General features: G+C 40.6%; 1 protein-coding gene across 3 annotated transcripts in view; it reads left to right on the top strand.

The window, feature by feature from the left end:
- The window catches only part of LOC145967459 (kin of IRRE-like protein 1), a 372,081-nt gene that overhangs the window by 269,932 nt on the left and 79,518 nt on the right, over window positions 1-22,631 (top strand). For all 3 annotated transcript variants that reach the window (XM_083092372.1, XM_083092371.1, XM_083092373.1), the window contains one exon: window positions 11,154-11,365. In XM_083092372.1, coding sequence (XP_082948498.1) covers window positions 11,154-11,365 — 212 coding nt within the window. The remainder of the gene's footprint in view (window positions 1-11,153; window positions 11,366-22,631) is intronic.

Genomic DNA, 22,631 nt, shown 5'->3' with positions numbered 1-22,631 from the left:
TTAGTAGAGGGAACGCGCGCACTTCTCTGTCACACTGTCGTTTCCCCGAGTAACGACATTCATCGAGCGAGTATATTCGTGAGAGCCGTTTATGATACATCGAGCATACGTTTCGTCAGTTTTTTTTCCTCCCTCCGTCGTGAACGAGTAATTTACGCTTACAATCGTTGCAAACGATGTCCTTTGACGTCTCTCGACATACACCCTCTGTTATTACTGCCATTGCCATTATTATTATTATTATATAATTATACTTATAATTAATCATCAATTTGGAATAATGGGAACTACGGTATTACGACGGCATTACGGCGTTACAATGGCCGTGTCACCGTGACACGCCGTGTTTTTGTGACGCGCATGTAATTACTGCTTTCATCCCGCGTTTAACGGGGAGCGAATTTAATCCGGCGGTATTCACATAGCGACCGACCCGTCCTATGAAGCTTTGAAGCGCGAAGAAATGACGCGAAGACGAATTTCGAATGAGCGGATCGGAGAAACGCGAATTCAAGCGAATCGTTGGTCCGGACTAATCTTTCCCATTCGCGTCGCGAACAAGATCTCGATACGTCTCCTTCCCGTTACGTTCTCCCCTTGGTAAGTAATTTCGATTTACGACAGGCTTTATGACTTTGAAAGCTTTCGTGTCGCTGGGAAAGGGAAAGAGAGAAAGAGAGGGAGCTTAAAGATGTTTTTGAAACAATTTACCGTCATTACTTCGCGTTGATCAAAGATTGTCGGGAAAGTTCGCAAGCGAAGGTAATTGCAGTAGTAGCATTCAATTGCGATTCAAACGCGCACGCGATATGTACACATCTATTTCCATATAGTATGTAGACAGATTAATTTGGCCGAGACGCAATGAGATAATAACGCGAGAAGAGAATTAAAAGAACGCTGGCAATCGCGCTTATTTCCATTGGAGGCCGGAGGAGAAAAGGGGGATGTTCAACGTATTCCGTGAGAAATTACGAAAAATAATCTCCAAAAATTATCATGAGAATGGCTCCCGTGGCTGCGCGCGGACGTCTAGCCAAAACAACAATGCCGTCTGGTCCCATCTGCATAACAATGTTTAGCCGTGAAAACAAAGCATCGTGACGTGGCAGGAAGCAGCGTTAAAAAAAAGTGATGTATTAACTCGCCCACGATTTTCGACGAGGTCGTCGAATTTAAACGCGGAGCCGCTGTTAATTGCTCGAGTTAATTCCAACAAAAGTCGGTTCTTTGTCGACGCGATTTCGGGACATTTCGACAAATTATTGCTATCGCGACAAGCATCGATCGAACGAGTCACGATGAAAGAAATTAACAGAAGCTTCTCTCGACTAAGATTTCACAAAAGCCGACAATTCAAAAAGATACGAGTCGATCCTATGTTCGACGCTCGCGTACTAAATTCCTCTCGGAGAGAAAAAAACTGTCGTATCTCCCGCAGACTCGATAAATTTCGGTCGAGACCTCGGAAAAAGCGACAAAACGCGGCCAACGGGGTGGACGGGTATAAAGCACGAATAAAGGCGGCCGCACGAAAGTGCGTGATGCACTCCCATGGCGTGCTCGCGAGTAGTAACCCTAAATATTAACACACGGGAACTTATGCGAGCTGCATTACCGTCGCCACTAGACCCGCGCTTCGTACAGGCTATTACCGCAGAAATATTGAATTTCGTTATCGACTCGAAATTATCGTGGCCGACCGCGTTCCACTAAGGACAAGCATTACCGGGGGCCATAGAGGTTCCGGCAACTCTTCAAAAAGGTCCGGTCTCGGAGGGAGGAGTGTCGGTTCCGAGAGAGATGAAAAGTGGGCAAGACACACGGGACTTTCAAGCACGCCGCCGACGTGCATTACTCGCGAAAGAATGTAGGACTCTCAATGCGACGCGGACACGAAACGCGAGCGCTCAACGTGGGCGTTTTAGTGCCGATTATTTCGTCGCTGCTCCGAGTGTAATCTAACGTCGCCGCGCATTCTCTTCGCGTCCGCCTCCTCGACTTCGGGGGAAGCTAGCCGGAAGAAAGTATCGCCAATTAGAAAAAAGTCACGCGAATACAAACGTCGCGATTAACGTTCCCCCTCCTTCCTTCTCGCTCTTCTCGTACTCGTTTCGCGTCGCTTCGCTTGAGACGAATCGTTACAAGCGGCTTAATTTCACGCTCGCGTGCAAAGGAAAACGGAACAAAAGCGCGCCGTGTCCTTTGAAGGCACGTAATATGAGAAACAATCTACCGGCGAAATTTTGCGACCGCGGGATAATCGCGTGCTCTTATCGACGCGGCGCGTCAAAGGAAAGCGCAGCGCACGAACTTTGTCGAGAGAGTATCCTCGTCAGTCTCCCTTTCCGACTTTATCTCTCGCAATCCGTCGAGAGGCAGACGAAAACTCGAACGGAGTTTATATCAGCTTCTCATCTCGCTCCCGGATGGGGACCTCGAGATGGGACAATTTTTCGCTCACAGAAACGACATAGCGATGTATCGATGATATCTGGTTCAATTTTGTGCTTCGATAAGCCTTTTAAGAAAATCCGGCCGACCAATTGTGAACGAAATTTCATTTACGTCGAAAATACACTCCGCTGCCGCGAATAATACGTTATTGTCGGCGTGAACCGCGGGAACAATTCGCGAATTGATACAAACACAACACATTGGCAAATCCTATCGTGAGTGTGTTTATGGCGAGAAGAGCCTCATGATTTCATCACGCGATAATCGCACCGGAAAACGCGATGATCAAACAACAGTATATACGCTTGACGCGTTTGTAATATCGTTTCGTATCACTCAAATTCATCAAAGTGATTACAGTCGTTAACCTTTCGCAAATAGTGTCAGCGAAAAATAAATTCTATAACGCATCAACACGCGTAGCAATTTGCGTGTCGTTCTGTTGTCAAACTGTCATCGTCCAAATATTTTCAAATTGATTGGTCAATAAATTTCAATGCTCTCCGCTTGATTCCTCAGCCAAATATCCACATTTGTATATTTATATTTATAGTTCTCTAAATAACTCTGTGAGAAACGAAAGCAAATGGCAGCGATAAATTAACGGAAAAACAAATTTGTGCTCCAAAAACTCGTCTCTATAAAATATTTGTCCCGTTTCTCAAATTTAACTCTTCGCTTCAACTCGAAGCATACATAAGCAAATATTCTAAAATATTTCGAACGGATATTTCTCGCCTCGATACATAAGAGCGTTTTTACTCCGCTTTATTCTTTCATCTACTTTCAACTACTGCCCGCTGATAATTCGAAATGCCAGTTGCGCATAACAATGACGAGATCGTTTTGCCAGTGGAGGCGACATTTAACGTTTCATTTCCATCAATGATTTATTGCGCGAAAGGAAGGGAGAATCCCACGAGGGGAAAAGAAGGAGGAGGAACGAGAGGGGCGGAAATGTAAAACAGCAATGCGGGTCAGCGTACACGGCGATCGGCCGGCAGTAGTACGTCACGATAGCGTCAGCCGCAACTACAACGACTCCGAGCCCGATATGTCTGACTGCGCGCCGTTATTTCTACTGAAATCCGCTGCGCTGAGGATCGCGACCGAAGTACGCGCATATACAGGGTGTTAGGACAATCTTTTTCCCAAAAAAAAGCACTTGTAGTTTACCTCGAGAGCTTTTCAAGACACTATAATAAAGTATTTTTTCATCGAGTACTTTTCGAGTCATGAGGCTTGAAATAATCTCTCAATTTTACATAAACCATAAAATATTCATTTTTCGATTATCTTACCTTAATACTTTTATGTACAAAATAATGAAAGGAGTCAATTGGTGTAAAGAAAACACATAATTGTTTCGAAGAAAAAATATGTCCAATTGATTCCTCTCATTATTTTGTACATAAAAGTATTAAGGTAAGATAATCGAAAAATGAATATTTTATTAGATATTTTATAGTTTATGTAAAAATTAAGAAATTATTTCAAGCCTCATAACTCGAAAAGTAATAGATGAAAAGATACTTTATTATAGTGTTTTAAAAAGCACTCGAGGTAAGCTACAAGAGTTTTTTGGGGGGAAGAGATTGCCCTGACACCCTGTATATCGTATAAATACATATATATGGATATATATATAATATATATAGTATGAAACCGGAAATATTCGACGAGGCCCAGCTCCCGACAAGAGACATTGTCGACGACAACCGCGGACGCGAGAACACAAATAGCAATCGTTGAGTTTAGCGCGCAACAAACGTACTCCCTCCTGCGTCACTTCCGACTGCGGGAAAATACGCTTTATGCCTCTTGATGAACACGGTGTTACGCTTCAGATACACCAACTCGAAAACAATAGACGTGACTTCGGTTTCGGAGAGACGAATCTGTCGAGTTTTAAATTTACTCTCTACCCTCGCATCCTTCCGCGAAATAATTCTATTTCTTTGGACGCTGACCGAATAAAAAATCGAACTTTATTATATTTTTTATTCTGTAAATATTTTTTTCGAGTCGAGAGAGAGTTTTGCTATCGAATCCTTTTTCCGTCTCTTTCACGTAGCAATGGATTAAAAGTGAAAGAGAGATGCCTCTTTAATTCTATTTTGATTTTGATTTTAAATACGGATAATAAAATATGCGTACGTAACTTTACATAATATATACTGTTATGTTTATAAATATTAATATAATAAATATGATGTAATATTGCGTAGTGGTAAAAGATTTTCCAAGCTTATTTTACAGTGTAGCAAAAATTTGTTGAGAGAAGGAGAGAGAAAAAGAGAGAAATCATAAATATATTATTTTAGTAAATAACGGAATACTTTTCCTAAGAGTTTAGCACAATGGTCAAGATATTTTAGAATTCTCTTTAATCCTAATCTCTCTCTTTCTCTTAGTAAAATTATTAAAAATTAGAGGAAAGTGTAAAAGAATATACAGTCGTATATCCATTCATCGTTAATGGCAAATTTACACTTACTTGTGTTATCTGGAGTATTCACGTCATGGGCAGAATGTAAATAATGTAGTTGTCCCAATTTTTCTCTTTCTTTACGTAGAATAGAACTGTATTGTTGTAACCTCTTTCAAGGTCGACGATTGACAGGTGACGCACGAACGACGGAGATCCCCCTCTCCTTCATTTTTCCGAGCGTGACGATGGAGATAGAAGAAACACGCACACACACACACGTTTCACTTGCGCGAAAAAAATTATTTTGATCACTAACTTTATTTTTTACGCGTTGCGGACACATTCACATTGTCTGCTCTGTTTTATTTCGTTAATTTCTCGACGATTGTAATCACTTGTTATCGAGAGACTTGAATCTTTGTCGATTCTTGTATCTTTGTCGCGAAATCAATATTAATCTCTCTTTGTTCGTTTGATTTTACGATCGTGACATCTCTCAATTTGCCGATCATGTACACGTCATGTTTCAGTTGCTCCTTTTTTCCCCGCATTTTCACGAAAATGAATTTCGATCCACCGGTTAGTTCAGTAAACTAGTTAAAATTTAATAAACACTCAATATTTAACATTTTCACTTTTATTCTTATCGTTTGTGGCGACAACACGTCGTCGATGTTTTTAGAGATGATCCCGCGTCATCTTAAGATCTGCTTTATCGATCTATCTCTTTAAATCATTTTCTCGCCTCTTCTTCGCAATTACTATTACGCCACACGAGCATGAATATAGAAAATTATTCTCTCAGACCGAATCAAAATGTGAAAATGTCACTGATCAAAATGAATGATTAAAGTGCAAAATGAAACTTGACGAGAATCTCGACGAAGATTCAAATCTCTCGATAACGTACGATTATAATTCACTGCTGAAAATATGACGCGAGACGCGACACACATACGACTGAATATGTTATGACACGACAATAGTGCGAAGTTTGTAATTAAACATTCTTTCTTGGACCGTGGGAAGGCGCTTCCCCCTCCCCGTCGACTTTCGAGAAAGCGAAGGAGAGAGGGAGACAGTCCGATTACGTCACGCGCTCGTGTTGCTGCGTCTCGCGTCTGTCAATCATCGTCAACCTTGAAAAAGATTACAACGATACGCTTGTGTTCTATACTCGAGGAACGAGAGAAATTCGCCAAAGAGGAAACTTTGTGCATAGTTTCACATTCTGCGCGTGACGTGAGATACTTCAGATAGCACAGGTAAGTGCGAAAATTCTCGATCTCCGTTTTAACCTGCATCAACTGTACATACTTAACCTTAACAAGCGCGACTGTCGTCTACTGTCACTTTGATTAGCGACATTTTCACTGTTTCGCTTTAAGAGTGATTTTCACGCTTGCGTGACGTAATAATAATTGCAAAGTAAGAGACGAGAAAAGACGCCATATTTTCGGTCCTCGATATCGCTAAAAAGCGGCAGTTACGTTTATTGCACTCATGTTTTGCGGTTCGCGACTCGGATTATTACTTATTCGATTATTACGTATTTATTTCGTTATTTTTTACGAGAGAAAGATTAGAACGAAAACATCGCGTTATAAGAATCGATTGATAATTTTTACTTTTTTACTAACCTTTAAAGAACAGACGCGCGCGGGCCAAATTATTGTTTAGCGCGATCGATTGATTTTTTTGCCCTCGAAAGTTGGAGCGACGTCAGCGATCGTAGGTATTTGGAGGTAAAAAATTCTGTTTGACGAATTTACATTTAAAAATAGACTTATATACTTTTAGAAGATTCATTAGAATAACGTAATATTTGCGCGTTATAGCGTAAAGGCATGAAAAGGTTTCTCTCATGAAAAAAATATCTGCTTATTTCTATGTTAACGTAACAGCCTCGTTGACTTGATGAAGGCGGTCATAAAAGCGCTACAAAGGTTTAGATAATTTAACCGGTTGATATCGTAAAATACCGGGGAAGAAGTACGGCTTCCGCGAAAGAAATTAACACAGAACTGCGCGAATTAAGAAAGAAAAAGAATTTCATTGTACGCGTACCGTAAACTGGGTGTCATGCATTTATTCTCTCGCTATTTACTCTTTGTCTCTAGGTCGGGCGGTGGGAAGGGGGGTGGGAAGGATGAGAGGGAAGAATGCGTGCAAAGGAAGACGGGAAGAGGAGGGGTAGGAGAGAGGGTCAGGTAGGCTCGCGTACGCACGCACGTATACAAACGCACACAAGGAGAGCGCGGATAAAAGCGGAGCGAAATATTAAAAAGCACTCAGAGAGAGAGTCGCTCTTGAAATTCATGTAATCTAGAAAACGGTAAAAGGGGTTGCCCGGCGACTTTATCCCGGCTCGCCACGGTAAACAACGACGCGACCAGAATTATTGCCAAACCCCTGCTTTTCCCTCCTCCCTCCCATCGCATCGCGCGAGGGTTAACGACACGCGTGACGAAATTAATGCGCCAATAAATATTTAGAAACGTGTAATTTTCTTGCACGCTATGCAAAGTAGCCGCTAACGGACGGTTACATTTATTCCGTTGCTATTTACCCTTTGCTCGGACATTTATCATTTTTTATGAGGGCGTATAACGTCAGCGAGGGAAACGCGCGCGGAGGGAAAGCACGAGGGAAGGAGCGACTCGTGCACGAAACCGTGGATTAGGGCGGTATATTGAAAATACGAATTCGACTGTACTCTGAAATTATCCAACCTAAATATATGAAATAATGCCGCACGTTTCCAGTTATGCGTGTCGGTAAAAAGATGGAATAGATCCTTAAACACGGGCCTCCTCTTTTATCTCTCTCCCTCCTCCTTCTTTCTCTCTTTTTCTCGTTCAATATTCTATGTCGTGAACGAAATCTATTAGCGACTAGAAGGATATATCGTTCGCTCGTGAATTCTCGATACATACCATCTATCTACACATTGGATATTTGCCACAAGACTATTCTTTATCTTATCGTCTTTTAAGACCGTGGTTTTTAATCTTTCCAGCTGATATCGTGCTGTTTAATAAAAAAAGAAACATACAAGAAAAAAGAACCATCATTTCTCACAGTTTTTTTAGGCTAATACAATGGATTCCAAATTGCATCATATAATGACTTTGAGAAGTTTATAATTAAAGTTGTAAAAATGGATTTTTTATGTATATTATTTTATTATTCTTTATTATTTAATATTAATTTATATTTGATTTTATTATTGTTTCATATTTTATTTAATCTACTAAATATAATTTACAATTATTGCTATTTAAATTTAAAAATTTTGTAAATAAGCATAAATCTGCTGTCAATATTGATAAATTTAAAATAATTAATATAACGAGATTAATAACAAAATTTTAAAAAATGTGTGTCCGGAAGTTTTGCAGAAATTTAAGCTTTGCATATATTTTAAATTTGTCAATTTTGAGATATCAAAATTCTATTTAATTAGACCTAAAAAATTCTTAAGTTTTAATAAACATAATCAAAAACTATTTGATAGATCTTTAGTAATCGAAACTTTTTCCAATGTTTCATAAAATATTAATATTTCAATCATAAAATATTAATATTTAAATAGCTTTATATTTTCAAGTTTAATAAAAAATTTCTCAAAATTTTTGTAACGTGATGGTTGCAAATTGGAAGTCGAAATTGTATATTCAGCTTAAAAAAAAACTAGATCACTCTTTTACTGATGTTTGAAATACAAATTATTTTTCCATTGAACTGTATTTTTGAAATGCTGTAGCAATTCTATAAAAGATATAATTTTCTCTTTTATTGATATACATCGAAAACATGTATAATACATCTGGAAATCGATATTTATTCGCGTTATTCTTTCAAAAAAGTTCAGCGTAGGGTCTCGCACTCCGAAAAAACGTCGATCTTGATTCGGAACCACACACATTCCCACACACACACACACACAAGCTTAAAAAAATATATATATCATTCTCGAGAAGATGTAATCGAAGCGAAACGTAGGGAAAGAATGGTCGACGTGATGAAGCGAAAAGGAATAACGGTGAGAATATAGGAAACGATAGTTCGGGGGCAAAGATCGCGAACGAGGCGGACGAGAGTCGAACGAAATATTGGAAAGCTGGCTGCGCGGCAAGATAAAACGTTTCATAAAACAGACATCGATTCCGTATTACCCCGACGCCACGCTGACGTGAATCGAGAGTGCTGTCTGCGAAGGGGAAGGTCCTCCGCCGGAGCATATAAGGGAGAGAGAAAGAAATACGCATTTCCTTATTGCACCTCGGCCGTACGTTCTCGCCCCTTCGTCTCCGAGTCTCCTGTCCCATTCTCGCCGCTTTTCGGCCGCATTCACTGCATTCTGTTATCGCATAAATCGTTAAGAAAGAGGAATGAGGAGAGATTCTTACGTAAACCTCACAATCGAAGCAAAAAAAGAAATTTTTATTCAAACGAACAAAACTCTTTACACAATTCTCACAGATTTGGAAGCTGTATGATTTAGAGGTCGCATGCACATTTTCATTGTTCAATTTGCATTGCGCAACTTATTCTATAAATATCAAAAGACGTGTAGATAGAATTCTCGTTATGTGCCTTGCAGTTACATCGAATCTGATTTTTGTCGAGAGGAAATACAATAATTACAAAGTCATATGATGTTATTCATGGCGGTTCCATGATGATACGAGTAACGGTACCTTTTCTCGCTCTCGGCTGAATACAGATTGACAATAATAATAATTCTTCTCTTCCGCGCTAATCGCGGATTTCGCGTAAAGCATATATCGCCACTTTCGTTAATAAAATACAGTAATTTCGCCAACGGGAGCTTTTGACATTGCATTTATGTCAAACGAAACCCGATATCGCGCCGTTACAGGGAAATATTTTACGTTTCCATTAATATATAGTTACTATATTACGCGAACATATAATTGCAGTTAATGTCAAACAGGAATCGCTGAACGTGCTCTCTCGTATAAAATCTCATTTCGGAATTATCGCGAAACACGAAACGGCAAAAATCAACTACGGAATATTTCTCTTTATTCTCTCAATTTTATTTCATTTGTAGTCGCTTTCTTTGATTTCTGTCATTTCGCAAATTTATTTCATACACTGTTATTGTATCGTTATTGCACGGCTTTGCAAAAAAATCTCATTGTTTATATCTCAAATTTAAGAAATATCGCTGGTAGATATGGTTATTGGAATTTTATTCAACCGTCTGCAACGCGTATCAGGGAGCTCGCTCAATTTCGCGAAACGCGTGCGCGCGTATTTCACGCGAACGTTAAACCGTAATATAACGTAAATGCCGTAGATTACACCGATCATAGCGGCTTGATTATATTTTCCAATTATCTATTGTAATCAGCCAGCGCCGCGGTTCGATTCGATCGGCTGTTGCTTCTTTTTCTTTCTTTTCTTTTTTTTTGTTATTTTTCTTCAACTATGCGCGGTATCTATGCGATATCGATGAAACGGAAATGAGCGGTGTCTGTTCAAAATATCGGATAACGCGCGGCTGCGATTTAATTGCGTTATCGCCGGCTACCTGCACGCGTTCCATTCCCTGCGTGCACGATAATTATTCCATCGATTTGAAATAATTATATCGAACTCATAAGCGGGTAATAGTCAATACTACCACGATTCGCTGCGGCGATCAATGAATCGTAACGCAGATTTTTTTCAACGCCATTTTCAACCCCCTTCCTTTTCTCCTTTAGCGCGCGATACTATTGTTCGCGTCGCGCTTGATGAAACCTCTTTACGTATAGCTAGAATTTCGCTGTTGGAAATTGCGATCGTTTTCTATGTACATATCGGAATACATAGATCGTGCCGTGAATTTTCGAAATTTCTGATAATTTTCTTGCACACGAATGACAAAAATTTCGAAATACAAAAGAATTTGAACAATGGACAACGTTTACTTGAAAATTAAAGAATCGTTATGTAATATAAAAAAAAACAATGTGTATAAATTTTAACATATAAATACGTATAAATATAAATATAAATACACAATATTATATATAAAATAATATTATATGATATTGTAATATTTATGAAATATGAAAATAAATAATATAAATAAATAATATTGGACATAATAATATATCGAAGAATAATTTTAATTTAAAAATTTGGTAAAAGAAAAATACTGTGGTTGGTTCTAGTGTGTCTAGCGTGTCACACATGACTATGTGTAGGATTTTAAAAAGTTTTTAACAACTCTTCCCTCTCGTTGCAGGATCGACGCGCGAGATAAACCAGTGACGAAGGCGCAGCATTCATCGGACCCCGGCGTTTTTGGTCCACGGGCCTTATTCCGAACCACTTTTCCGAGCCCGGCGGTTTTGGTGATCGACAATATAAAACGGCACGACGCGGCGACATATCGATGCAGAGTGGATTTCCGGAAGGGCCAGACACGCAGTTTTCGATACAATTTGACTGTGATCGGTGAGTACTATCGACTTGAAAAAAAAATTTTATCTATCATCATGATGCTCGATTTCTCTCGTTATTCTCGGATGTTCGTTATGACTGGACGTATTTATAAATATAGTTTGGTTGCCATATTTTTGTTCCCATATTTTTTTATTTTACCCTTTTTTTATTTAGCAGTCTTTTTTATAGACCCTTCTAAATAAAATCAGTTTCACAAGAAAAATTTTTACAAAGAATAAATTAAACGTACAATTGTTTTGCAAGGTTTAATTTGTTCAGAATTTTATTTGGCCAATAACTTTCTGTTTAATTTATATTTTCAGTTTTAAATTGTGGTCGTTTTGTTTTTATTTTTAAATATTATGTCGTATATTATGTTTTCATCATTCATGTGTTTTATATTTTTAAATTAATGTTTGCGCAATATAAAAAGGAAGTTTATAAAAACATACAATATGTCAATATCTTTGTTTTTAACATATGTACATTTTTTAAAATACATGTATGAAAATAATAATGGAGTTAAAATGTGAAATCGTACATATATAAAAGGTTTTAGAAACGGAATTTGTAGAAAGTTTAAAGATATTCGATAATTCGTGAAATAATATCCCTCATAATAAATAATACAACGAATGGCAGAGCGATAACATTTGCTTTTGTGAAAAGTAGATTATCGCTCTTCTCCTTAACCGAAAAAAGATCGCGGCAGACTAATTTACCGCTTTAAAGAGGAATTTTAAGACGAGCGTTACACTCTCTCGCGAACGTTGAATGGGAAGGCGAGAGCCGGAAGGCAAAAGCCGGAAGGCAAAGAGAGAAATGGCGGGTTTCGCTCGAGAAATCGATCAAGCTCTGCGTCGCGAAGAAACGATTCGCGACGATGAGATCGAACGCGAGCACTAAAGGGTCGCTATTTCGCGGATGGCAAAGAGAAGGGGAGAGCGGCATGTTATCCGATCGATCTCTCGTTCCGGAGTCTCGAACTTGCGACCGAGGGCCGGTTACTATCCATCTACCTATTTAAACACCCACACGTTGAACCGTTCGCAGACACATACTCGCAAAACTCGACGAAAAGTGCGGCCCGAAGGGGCTGCACGTCTGATCAAACAAATGCTACGACCGTTGAAAAATGCATGAGCCAATCGCGAAAGCGTTGCCGCATGCTATTCCGCGCGCGTGGTGCCGGTTTTATGACATGTGGCTACCGCACGATATACTTTTTCGAGCGCTTCGTTACGAACGGATCGCGAGACTCGATCGGACGGCGAACATAAATACGACATTCTGACTTCCGAAGGGATAAGAAGGACAAGCTCCTCGTGAGCGTTAGACGACGTTTATAAAAAAAATATGTCGATGATTTTACTTCCACCTGCGCGTATGCTTTCCGCGGATTAGAGTAATATCCGGGATGCGCTTTCTTTATCGAGAAATGTGTGCGAACGGATACAAAGTACCAGAGCCGTGCAAGTTGATGAGAAAGTACACGCGAGAAGGTGTAACTTTCACGGAAACCCGTTCAAAGCGGTCGGTAACGGAGTACGTTCGAATCTTGGGATAGCTCGCGGCGGGAATATAACTTGGAAAATCCTGCTCCCGATCCTTTCGATACCGGAATCCGTCTTTGGCGTCGATCCCGCCGCGTCTCTCCTCGCCGCTCTCGCTGTCGTCTGGAGGTTGAAGAGCGGAATAGGGAGAAAAGGCGTTGGAGAAGGAACGAGACACGAAGAGGAAAAAGGGAGAGAGAAAGAAAGAGAAAGGACAGAGAAAGGTGGTGAGAGTGTAAATGTCGCAGTGCAGATTTCGAGAAGAACCGCCGACCAGCTTGGAATTTCTCGGCTGATCCCTCGGGCGATCTAACCCTTTCTAGTAATAGCCGGATGCACCGTAGTGTTTCTGAAATGTTCCACTCAAAACACTCCATATAATCGAATATCCATATAAGACGAACAAATACAGAATATCCCAGAATAAACGGATAGTTTTATTGATGGATACCTTTCCGCAAATTGTGTAAATTCATTCTTTCTCGACAAAAATATCTAGAGGGAGATCGTGATCCTTTTTAATCTTTAAATTTTAAATTTTTAAATTATATCTATGTATAATGAAATTTTTTTATGTTAAAATTCCGCTAATGCAAATCGATTAAGTGGATTAAAGAAGATCTTTTACGAAAACGAGAGTTCTGTATTTGTACAAGATATATCTCGTATGCGCGATTTCCTGAAGGGCAATCCATTTTCCGATCACCTTGATTTTGCTTTTTGCCGACACGTGTTTGCCCTCGACACGTATGCTCCAAATGCTCCTCTGGAATCTGCCTTGGAAGGACTCCCGTCCAATTCAAACGAACTCGCGGTATTCCAAAAAGTAACGAACGAAATTGGCCCCCGCGGGTGCGGTATCAAACCTCACAGAGGACAAGGTATTTTCATCAGAGAAGATTGGTTCCCGAGAGTTCCTAGATTGCATCTGTCTCTCTCTCTCTTTTCCCCTCTCTCTCTTTCACACACATAGAGATGCACACTCGCTATCCCTCTACATCCGACTTTCCTGGGCTTTTCCGCGGTAACCGGTAACGTCCTACCTATCTACGCTAAAACGATGCAATGTCCGAGCGCGTCTCTCTTTCGCTTTATCTCTTTTCCTCGCTTGCATATTGCGGTGCCGGGACATCGGATGAAATACGTATCTAAGCTCTTCGACGTTTAACTTTGCATGAATGCGCCCGCCGCAGTTGGGCAAATCTCGACGTGTGGCCTTTTGTTATTTTCCACGGCGTACTTTATTCATCCGCTTAAATCTCTCCGAGAGACACGAGCGTTAAGATTCTCTCTAGGATTTACGTATATTATACGAAATTCTACCGTGTCATTTACCGCGACCATATCATATCTTGCGGCTGTTTATCTGACAACATGGCATCGCATCGTGTATATTACAAGATGTTGATTAAAAGACCACAATGTACTATTCAATTTAAAAAATTAACAGGCAAACGATTAAACGTACGCGTTGAAATCTCTGGCAAAATTGCAGCCAGCACCTTTATTTAAAACTCAAGCACGTAAATCGGAATATTAATTTAGCGGTAATTATGCGAAGTATATTACAATCGACCGCGAGGCTTCTCGTTACAATACATAAGGAACGAAAAGGTGATTATGTACGTACCTATGTGATATACTACCCCCGTAAGTTGTTGCACACACAATGGCGATGTATTAACACATACAACTAGCGCGCGTGAAGCGCCGTCTTATAGATTACGCTAATGCGCCGGTATTGTTACACTATCGTGTTACAACGCGTTCCATGTGTGCGTATATATATGCGTGTGGGTGCCTATGTGTGTACCTGCAGTATATACGGGCACAATATTATTATCCGCCGTAATCGCGTAAGTATATTACGCGCTGGCGCGAAGCATAATACAGTTTGGCGAACATCCTTTGAAATGTGTGTCGTTGCTCTAGAGCATTTCGCGAAACGCGATTTCACTTCCAAAATACTGATGCCTTAAGCACGAAGAAGCCGCGCGAGAACATTTATAATAATAAAACGCATCTCTCTCTCTCTCTCTCCCTCTCTCTTTCTCTCGATGGTGAATTTCAAAAGAAAAATTTCAGAGCGTCTTCCTCTTTCTCCTCTTCTTTTTTTCAAATTTTATTTTTCATTCGAATCATCGATTGCTCTTACACGTAATTATCCTCGATTCCTCCCCTCTCTCTCTCTTTCTCTGTAAAAAGAGGCGGCAACATTCTTGAAGTTAGCGAGCTCGTACGACGGCGTCGGTGAAAAGAAGGATAGCGCAGATTAGAGGAACGAGAATTAGAATTTCAGAAATCCACGCCAGAACTTTCCGCGTTAGCTCAAGGCAAACTCCCTCGGTGAATGGGGTGCGAGGGACGAGAGGAAGGAGGGGAGGGAGGGGGAGAGAAGAGCAGAAGAGTACGAATGGACAACCCTCGTCGTTAAGTCTTCCCTTAATTAACCTAACCTTTTCCCTCTCATTCGCTCCTCGTCCCTCTTTCCTTCTCGCAACTCTGCGTTTCCTCTCTATGTATTCCGTCTCTCTAGCCTCGCATTAAAGCCGAAGGAAAATCTTTCGTCTGCGTCCCTCGCGAAGGAAAAGGGACGGGGAGCCGGCCAGATCGATGCTTTTGCCTTCGCAGTTGAAATAATATCGGGAGACACTCGAGCGGAATAATGCGAGTCGAAATTAAGCTCGAAATAATATAAAGCGTCTTTGTCATTGGCGCGGAGTTTACGCGACGGTTCTCTCCTCTGGAATAATTCGAGATGGACGGAAGCTCGACGGATTATCGGATGGACGGGGAGTCGCTCGCCGAAGAAATCTGGATTTGAGTTTGAGTACTTTCTCGAAGATTTAATCCCTCGGCTGTATAAAATGCTTTTCCTCTCGTATCCGTTAAATAATACGTCTTGATAGCGTTTTCCATCGATCGCGTCAACGCAATGTGACATCGATTTCCCGCTTATTTTAGATAAATACACCACATTGAGAGAATAATCGATACGCTCTTTACATCGCATGATATCTATCGTGAAGCGAAAGAGTGCCACGCAAATGTAAATCTTTTGTGCGAGACATCTGTCAAAGTTACAAAACGCGCATTCCGAATCGCAATTTGTGTCGTGGAAAGAATGGAATGCTTATACAAGGAAGAGACACTTGTAAAATCGCTCGAAAACTCAAAATTGTAACGAACCGCTGCACGAGAAAAGTTTCACGGTTCGCAGCGCACGAGCACTCTTGTACGGAGAGAGTAAAGAATTAAACGCGATAACAAGGTGACTCTCGCTCTTGTTGAGCAAAAGGAAACGATTCGCACGATTGATAATCCGATTCGTAGGAGACAAAAGGGGCGCGCGTCCTTAGGAATAATAACAGCGAGACACTTTGATGCGGGCGAAGATCGGCGAAAAATTCAACTTTCTCGCCTCTTCAACCAAAAAGGGATTCTACCTTCCCTGAGCAGAAATTTGTTCCACCCTTTTAGGCGAGCGCGCACGACTGCATGCACTTGTGCATACACATACACACGAATACACATACGCGCGCACACGTACGCGCGCGATGAACAATGAGGGGTTTGTATATCGAGGTCGGCAACCCTTTTCCAGCTGGGGCAGGTATACGAGCTATATTCTACTATGCGTCGACTAATGGGGTATAAGTACATGCTACATGCGAGACAGAGAGAGAGACAGAGAGAGAGAGCAGTGAAAAAAAAAAGTAGCTTGTGCACTATTCGTGGTCGTGTAGCATCGCATAATCGAGCTCTTTTGTGACGAGGCTAATTAACTATCCCCTCTCGTCCTCACACGTTTCGTTCCCGTATTCTTCTCGCGCAAATTGAATCGCGAATTCTACCGACTATTCGATACGGTCTCTAACTCTCGTCTAGCGAGCTGGTACATGGTCGATATCCAGTCGGTACTTTGAACTTTTGCCTGTTTCTTTGAACGAGCATCTAATTGGTTTTCGGTTAATTCGATTGTTCCGTCTTACGTAACACTATGAAAATTGTGAGTTCAAAAGCAGCAACGCGAGTCTGATTGATCTACAATTTATATGAACGCGTAAATTGGTGATTTTTTAATATCGACAATAATTCTTTAATAATTCTTAGAACGCTAATTGGCTGAATATTTTATACATCGTTTTATCAAATGAGATATTAATTGACGTCTCATATTTATGAGAACATAAAATATCAAGGTAACATTACGATTTCTGTTCTTATCGCCGCAACAAGGGCACAGGAATTATAAGATCTCCGGCAAAGTACTACTCCCCATGATAACAAATCGACCGCGATATATCACTTGATAATAAGTAGCAAACTGACCGCAAGCCAGGAGGGATTCATGGATGGGGAAAGAACCCGCGGAATGCTGGAATGCGCCGGTAAGGAAAGAGAGCACGGAAGGGGAGGAAGGGATAAAAAGAGGGTAAAAGGACGGCGAGGGGAGAGGGGATTGGCAAACGGGATCCGAGATCGGAAAAACGGTCCGCGAAGTCGCATGAATTTATGGGGGACATAAATTCCAAGTTGCCAAGCCTCGCGCGTACCACGATTCTCCGAGAGGCCTTTGCGGACGTAGGCAAGCCTCCGAAGCCGTTTCCTCGTCAAGCCCTTCCCGACAAAATTGGAAGAGACAATTTCCCCGATTCGTGATTCCCGAATCGACGAGATCGTGAGGCACAACAGTTCCACGCAACAATTCCCGCAGAGAGGATAATGTCAGATTTTAAAACCGCGCGATTTTGAACGAGGCGACGTAAGATTCGTGAATCTGCGATTCCGATTCGGGTTTCCGCAAATAAAAATATTTCCCGGCAAAATGAACAAGCTATTTTTCGTTACGAGTGAGCTGGAAAAATAAAAAACGTCGCGCTTTGCTATTTTGTCGAGAATTTAATACGGCAAAATGAACCAGGCGCGCGCGAGCGACCCGAATAAAATCTGGAAGACCGACGATCTTTCATTAAAACGACTTTGGCGTCGCGACAAAACATACCCGGCATACACGCTACTAACACGTAATGGAAAGTGATTGATGGTCTTTTATTAAAGCATCTTGCGCGCGCGCGAATGTTACATTCCCAAAAGAGTATTTTACCGCCGTGATAGAAGATACTGTTTCTCTCGGACACGAGAAAAAAAATGCAAATACATGAAAAGGATAATTAATTTTTAATAACGCGATGATTTCCCATGAATATGTGGAATTTCAAAAACTTGGCAATAGAATCTGTTAATTGTAAAATTATTCGCTCATTGTAAATTGGTACATAATACGTAATCAATCAGATGAAATTACGGGGAAATAATCCATCAAACAGAAATATCAGGTATAATATATTCATGATATTTCTCCAAATAATCATTCCATATCAGATTTCCTTCAATTGTATGCGAAATGACTAGCTTCACACTATTATTTAATCTCTTAGCGTATGTGATTATATATAAATTAATAATATTTAAAAAATTGTAAAGTTGGCAGTATCACTCAAATTAATGCTTATATGTACAAGATGCAAAGTAAATTTCGACATATTCCGCGATATTACCGCATTATTGCAAAAATTGAATCTCTTTTCGTTTATATATTCATAATGTTGATATTAATATTACTGTTTCGTTTATCAATAATAACATTTATTTATCATGAAGCATATCCCGAATCGGAATTTTTCTCCTATTTTTAACCTTCATTTTCTCGTTTCTTCGTTTATGGATCCTAGATACGATTTCGATAAGTTTAATTTATATAAGAATTGAGCTCTGTACTTCAGACAGTAAAACAAACAGGCTCCCACTTAATTTAAACGAGGTGCTTTCGAGGAAACTATAGATTAAGTCGCTCCAAAAGAGGGTGATTTGACTGCTTGAAATAAATGTTAGTTAAAAATTGAGGTTCCAGAGGATCCTCGAGGAAGTAGAAGAAGAGCCTCGATGCATTCCATCTCGCAAAATTGAACTAATCAAAATCCGGGCGATATTGAGAACGAAAGTGAATTGAATCCCGCGGGGGATTAAAATCGCGTTAACGTAATAAATAGCGGCCGTAGCCGCGGTCATGTAAAACCGACTATCTCTCGCGGCGACATGGATCTTCCCATCCGGCGCTTACCGAGGACGCGTCCTCCGCGGTCTTGGTTTCGGCTTACTGAACTATGTGTATAGCGACAACAGGGCTCTCTCTCTCTCTCTCTTTCTCTCTCTTGCGAGCACACGAGCGAACGTTGTCACCCGCGGCGTGATAAACTGCACCGCGCGCTAACTACGCGAATTATTCCAAGTAGATGCCAGGGACGCGCGGAGCACTTGCTGAAGAAGTTTCGCCCGCACATCTCTCCGCGCCTCGAGCACGCGGATGTGTGCGGATGTATACGAACACGAAGGGGGTGCGGGGGTGAGAGGGAGGCTTGGCGAAGGGATGGCGCGGGCATTCCTGGCGCTTCCTCTCCCGGCGCGCTACGATCTCACGCGGCTAACCAAAAACGGCTCCCGTAATCGCGTTAGTTGCCGGAGGTATCCGAACACCTCGAGTAATATCGTCGCTATCGTTGAATTACGTCATCGTTTGCGGCTGATTCGAACTATCGAGAGCCCTGGGAGAAATGGGGCGGAGTTGCTCAAAGAGAGAAAATTTCGTTCTCTCTCGTCGACGATTGTACAGTTTGTATAATCCAGTCGTTTTCGCGTTACGCGTGTTTGCGGAGTTTATTAAATAAATAAAAGGACAGCCGTTTAATCCGCTTAATTATTTAATAACGACGTAACGCAGCGCGAATATTGTGTGCTTTATGCATTTTACTGAAAAACAATGTAACTGTGGTAAACAGAAAATTCGAAATATTCAGCAATGCGTTTCATGACGATTTAATAACAAAATCCAAAATTCTTGTAGTATTAAAATCAAATCGGAATTTTCTAGATGAAAAGGGAACATAAATTCTATACATATTTACTTTATATATATATTATAAAATACACACATTATTTTCTCTTTTAATTAAAAGAAATGGCATAATTTTTAAATTATTTCCTCGAGTAAACTTTTAATTTTATAGATTTCTCTTTTCATTAAGGGAGTATATATCTCGCGGTATCAAAAGTTGGACGAAATGTATAGCATGCGCTTAAAGCTCTGAGATTTGAGGTATTTCAAAACTTTTGCGCATCTTTCTTTCTCCAACGACGTTCTGCTCCGAAAGAGCAGATTCGAACGCTCCTATCGCAGTCGATCGATCTAATTGTATGTGCACGCGCGTCGATTCGATTCAGATGCAAATTACTGCAAACGAACTCTATTCGACGTCGGCGCGAAATTCGCGAATCGCACCGATGACGGAATTCGGCGAAGGATGTCCCGCCAAGAACGAGGCTTCTCCTCCTTTTCCTCCTCCTCCTCCGACGACGACGACGAGGAGGAGTGCTCATTCCGCGAGTATGTGTCGCTTCGCCGTGGCATAATGTTTCGCAAATATTGGCGTAGAAATCGGCTCCCCCTTTGCCTTCCGGCTCGGCCCTGCGGATCTCCTCGCTATCCGCCCACCCTCTCGTAACCATCCCTTTCTCCCTCAGCTCTATCTCCTCTCACCCTCGTTTCCAGCTGCAGTTGATCTGACTGCAGACGCCCAAATTGGCTCGATACATCCGACGAACGTGAAGCGAGTACATAACTCGATAAGTACACGAAATTTTCCTCGCCGTATCCACCGCTGAGAGACGAATATTTCAGCGAGTCTCTACGAGACATCCGACCTGTCGTCGCCGAAGACACAACCGTGTCGGGATCTTTATTGCACGTGACGATGATCGATTTTATCGAGCGTTTTCTTTGCTGGTAAATTATTATCTCGCGATAAATTATACGTAAAATAGCGAGGGATATGTTATTGAAATCGGTTTGATTTTACGACACGATCGATTCGCGTCAGACTGAACACTAGAATAATCTCATGTTACTGCAATAAATTTAGGATAACGCCGACAGTGCTATCAACTTTGCACAAGTGATCACTTATAATCGCTGAGTTTATTGGAACAGCTATTGGCTGCATCATTTAAAATTTATATATTTAATTAAGGATAAATCAAGAGACTCTCTAAATCTCTATTTAGAGAGTCTCTTGGCCAAACATTAGCGCGATAAAGATCCTATTTTTCTTCTCGTCTAGATTCTCACACGAGATTTTCTCGCGTGGGATGATATCCCTCGCTTTTAAACTCGCGCAAAGGGCAAATTTAAGGGAAAATCTCTCCCGACGACCGGCCAGCGGATTTTAATATTTGCCGTCATATCTCAGAGCGAGGCAAACTTTGGATCGGGCGAGCTGACTCTCACTTAAAATCACTTTATACGAATCGCGAGCACTTTTTCATCCGTCGTTTCGTAGACTTCATCCCGACTGAGGTCCTATCCCATCGCCTCTCGTTCATCCTCTCTCTCACTCGCTCGACCCATAACCCATATCCCGTGGATAACTCGCGAAAATCCATTTCGCCGTCGACGACTTCTGAAAACGCCCGCATTATTCTTACCGACTCTCGCCTCTCTTTACATTATCCCGAAGACATATGGACGTTGGATAACATTTTTTTTTCTAGAAAAATGATATTGCATTCGCTCCCAGTGACGTAGTATCTGACAGGGTAGAAAGAGCATCTATAATATATGCTGCGTAAATGAATAGATTACTCATTGATTTTATTAACACGTTGTTTATCATCCGGTAATTATTTTATTTGTAATTTTTTTATTTGTATTTATTTTGTAATTATTTTCGAAAACCGTATCGAATTCATCTCTCTTACGAGATTGAAAAATTTTAAACATTAGAAATAATTTCGCATAGTTCCGTCAAAAAAAAATGTGAGATAAAAGACGAATCGGATAGACAAGTATCAAATGATCGGTACAGATGCATACATATACGTCATGGTTCATTCGTGAAGCATCTACACCGTGCGCGCGATCTCAATAGATATCTAAAACCAATAAAGACACCGCAGACACACTTCCTCGTCCACACTGGCGGTTAACGAGGTACTAAGGAATCCGAGGACGGCCATTTGGTGGCTGAAAATTAGACCACTTAGGCTTAAACGATCCTCCGACGATTGCTCACGAGAGTTGGCGTAACTTTTAAGTCTGAGCCGGACGAAGACACGCTACCGTAATTACGATTCGATTGTGTTATCGAGACTAGCAGCAGAAGACGATATTATCAACTTTTTACCGCGCACGAAACGAATGATTGCGTGAGAAAAGAAGCGTTGTAAACTTTGTTGTAGGCGCTTGTGTCATTTTTCTATAAAATACTCGATACTTTGCTCGCTTTTTCTCTCTCTTTTATTCTCTTTCTCTTACAATGTTTCCGATAGTGACAGAGTGTCTACTTTCTGGAAGAATCCAGAAAATATGAAATTCTCGAGGGTTTCTTTTTTGCTTTGAAAAATCAGAAAAATTCTTATGGAATTTTATTAGACTTTGGAGAATTTTTAAAAAAAATTCTTTGATCTTTGTTTTTATTGCAAATAATAAGCAATCTGTTGATTAGCGATTCTACAAGAATAAATTTCAAAACAGAACAATTTTTATTTAGAGATCTTTTATATGAATATTTTTTGTTAAAATTATTTTATGTGTTTAAAATATATTATAAATATTATATGATATGTTTATATGTTCAATAGCGGAATATTGAATATGCAATAGGTACATA

The sequence above is a fragment of the Camponotus vicinus genome, unplaced genomic scaffold, assembly GCF_025532165.1.
Source record: "Camponotus vicinus isolate PSW18456_S1 unplaced genomic scaffold, iyCamVici1.0 SCAF_2, whole genome shotgun sequence".
Classification (NCBI taxonomy): Eukaryota; Metazoa; Arthropoda; class Insecta; order Hymenoptera; family Formicidae; genus Camponotus; species Camponotus vicinus.
Note: the sequence above shows the minus strand (reverse complement) of the source record. Positions and strands in the feature narration are given on the sequence as shown.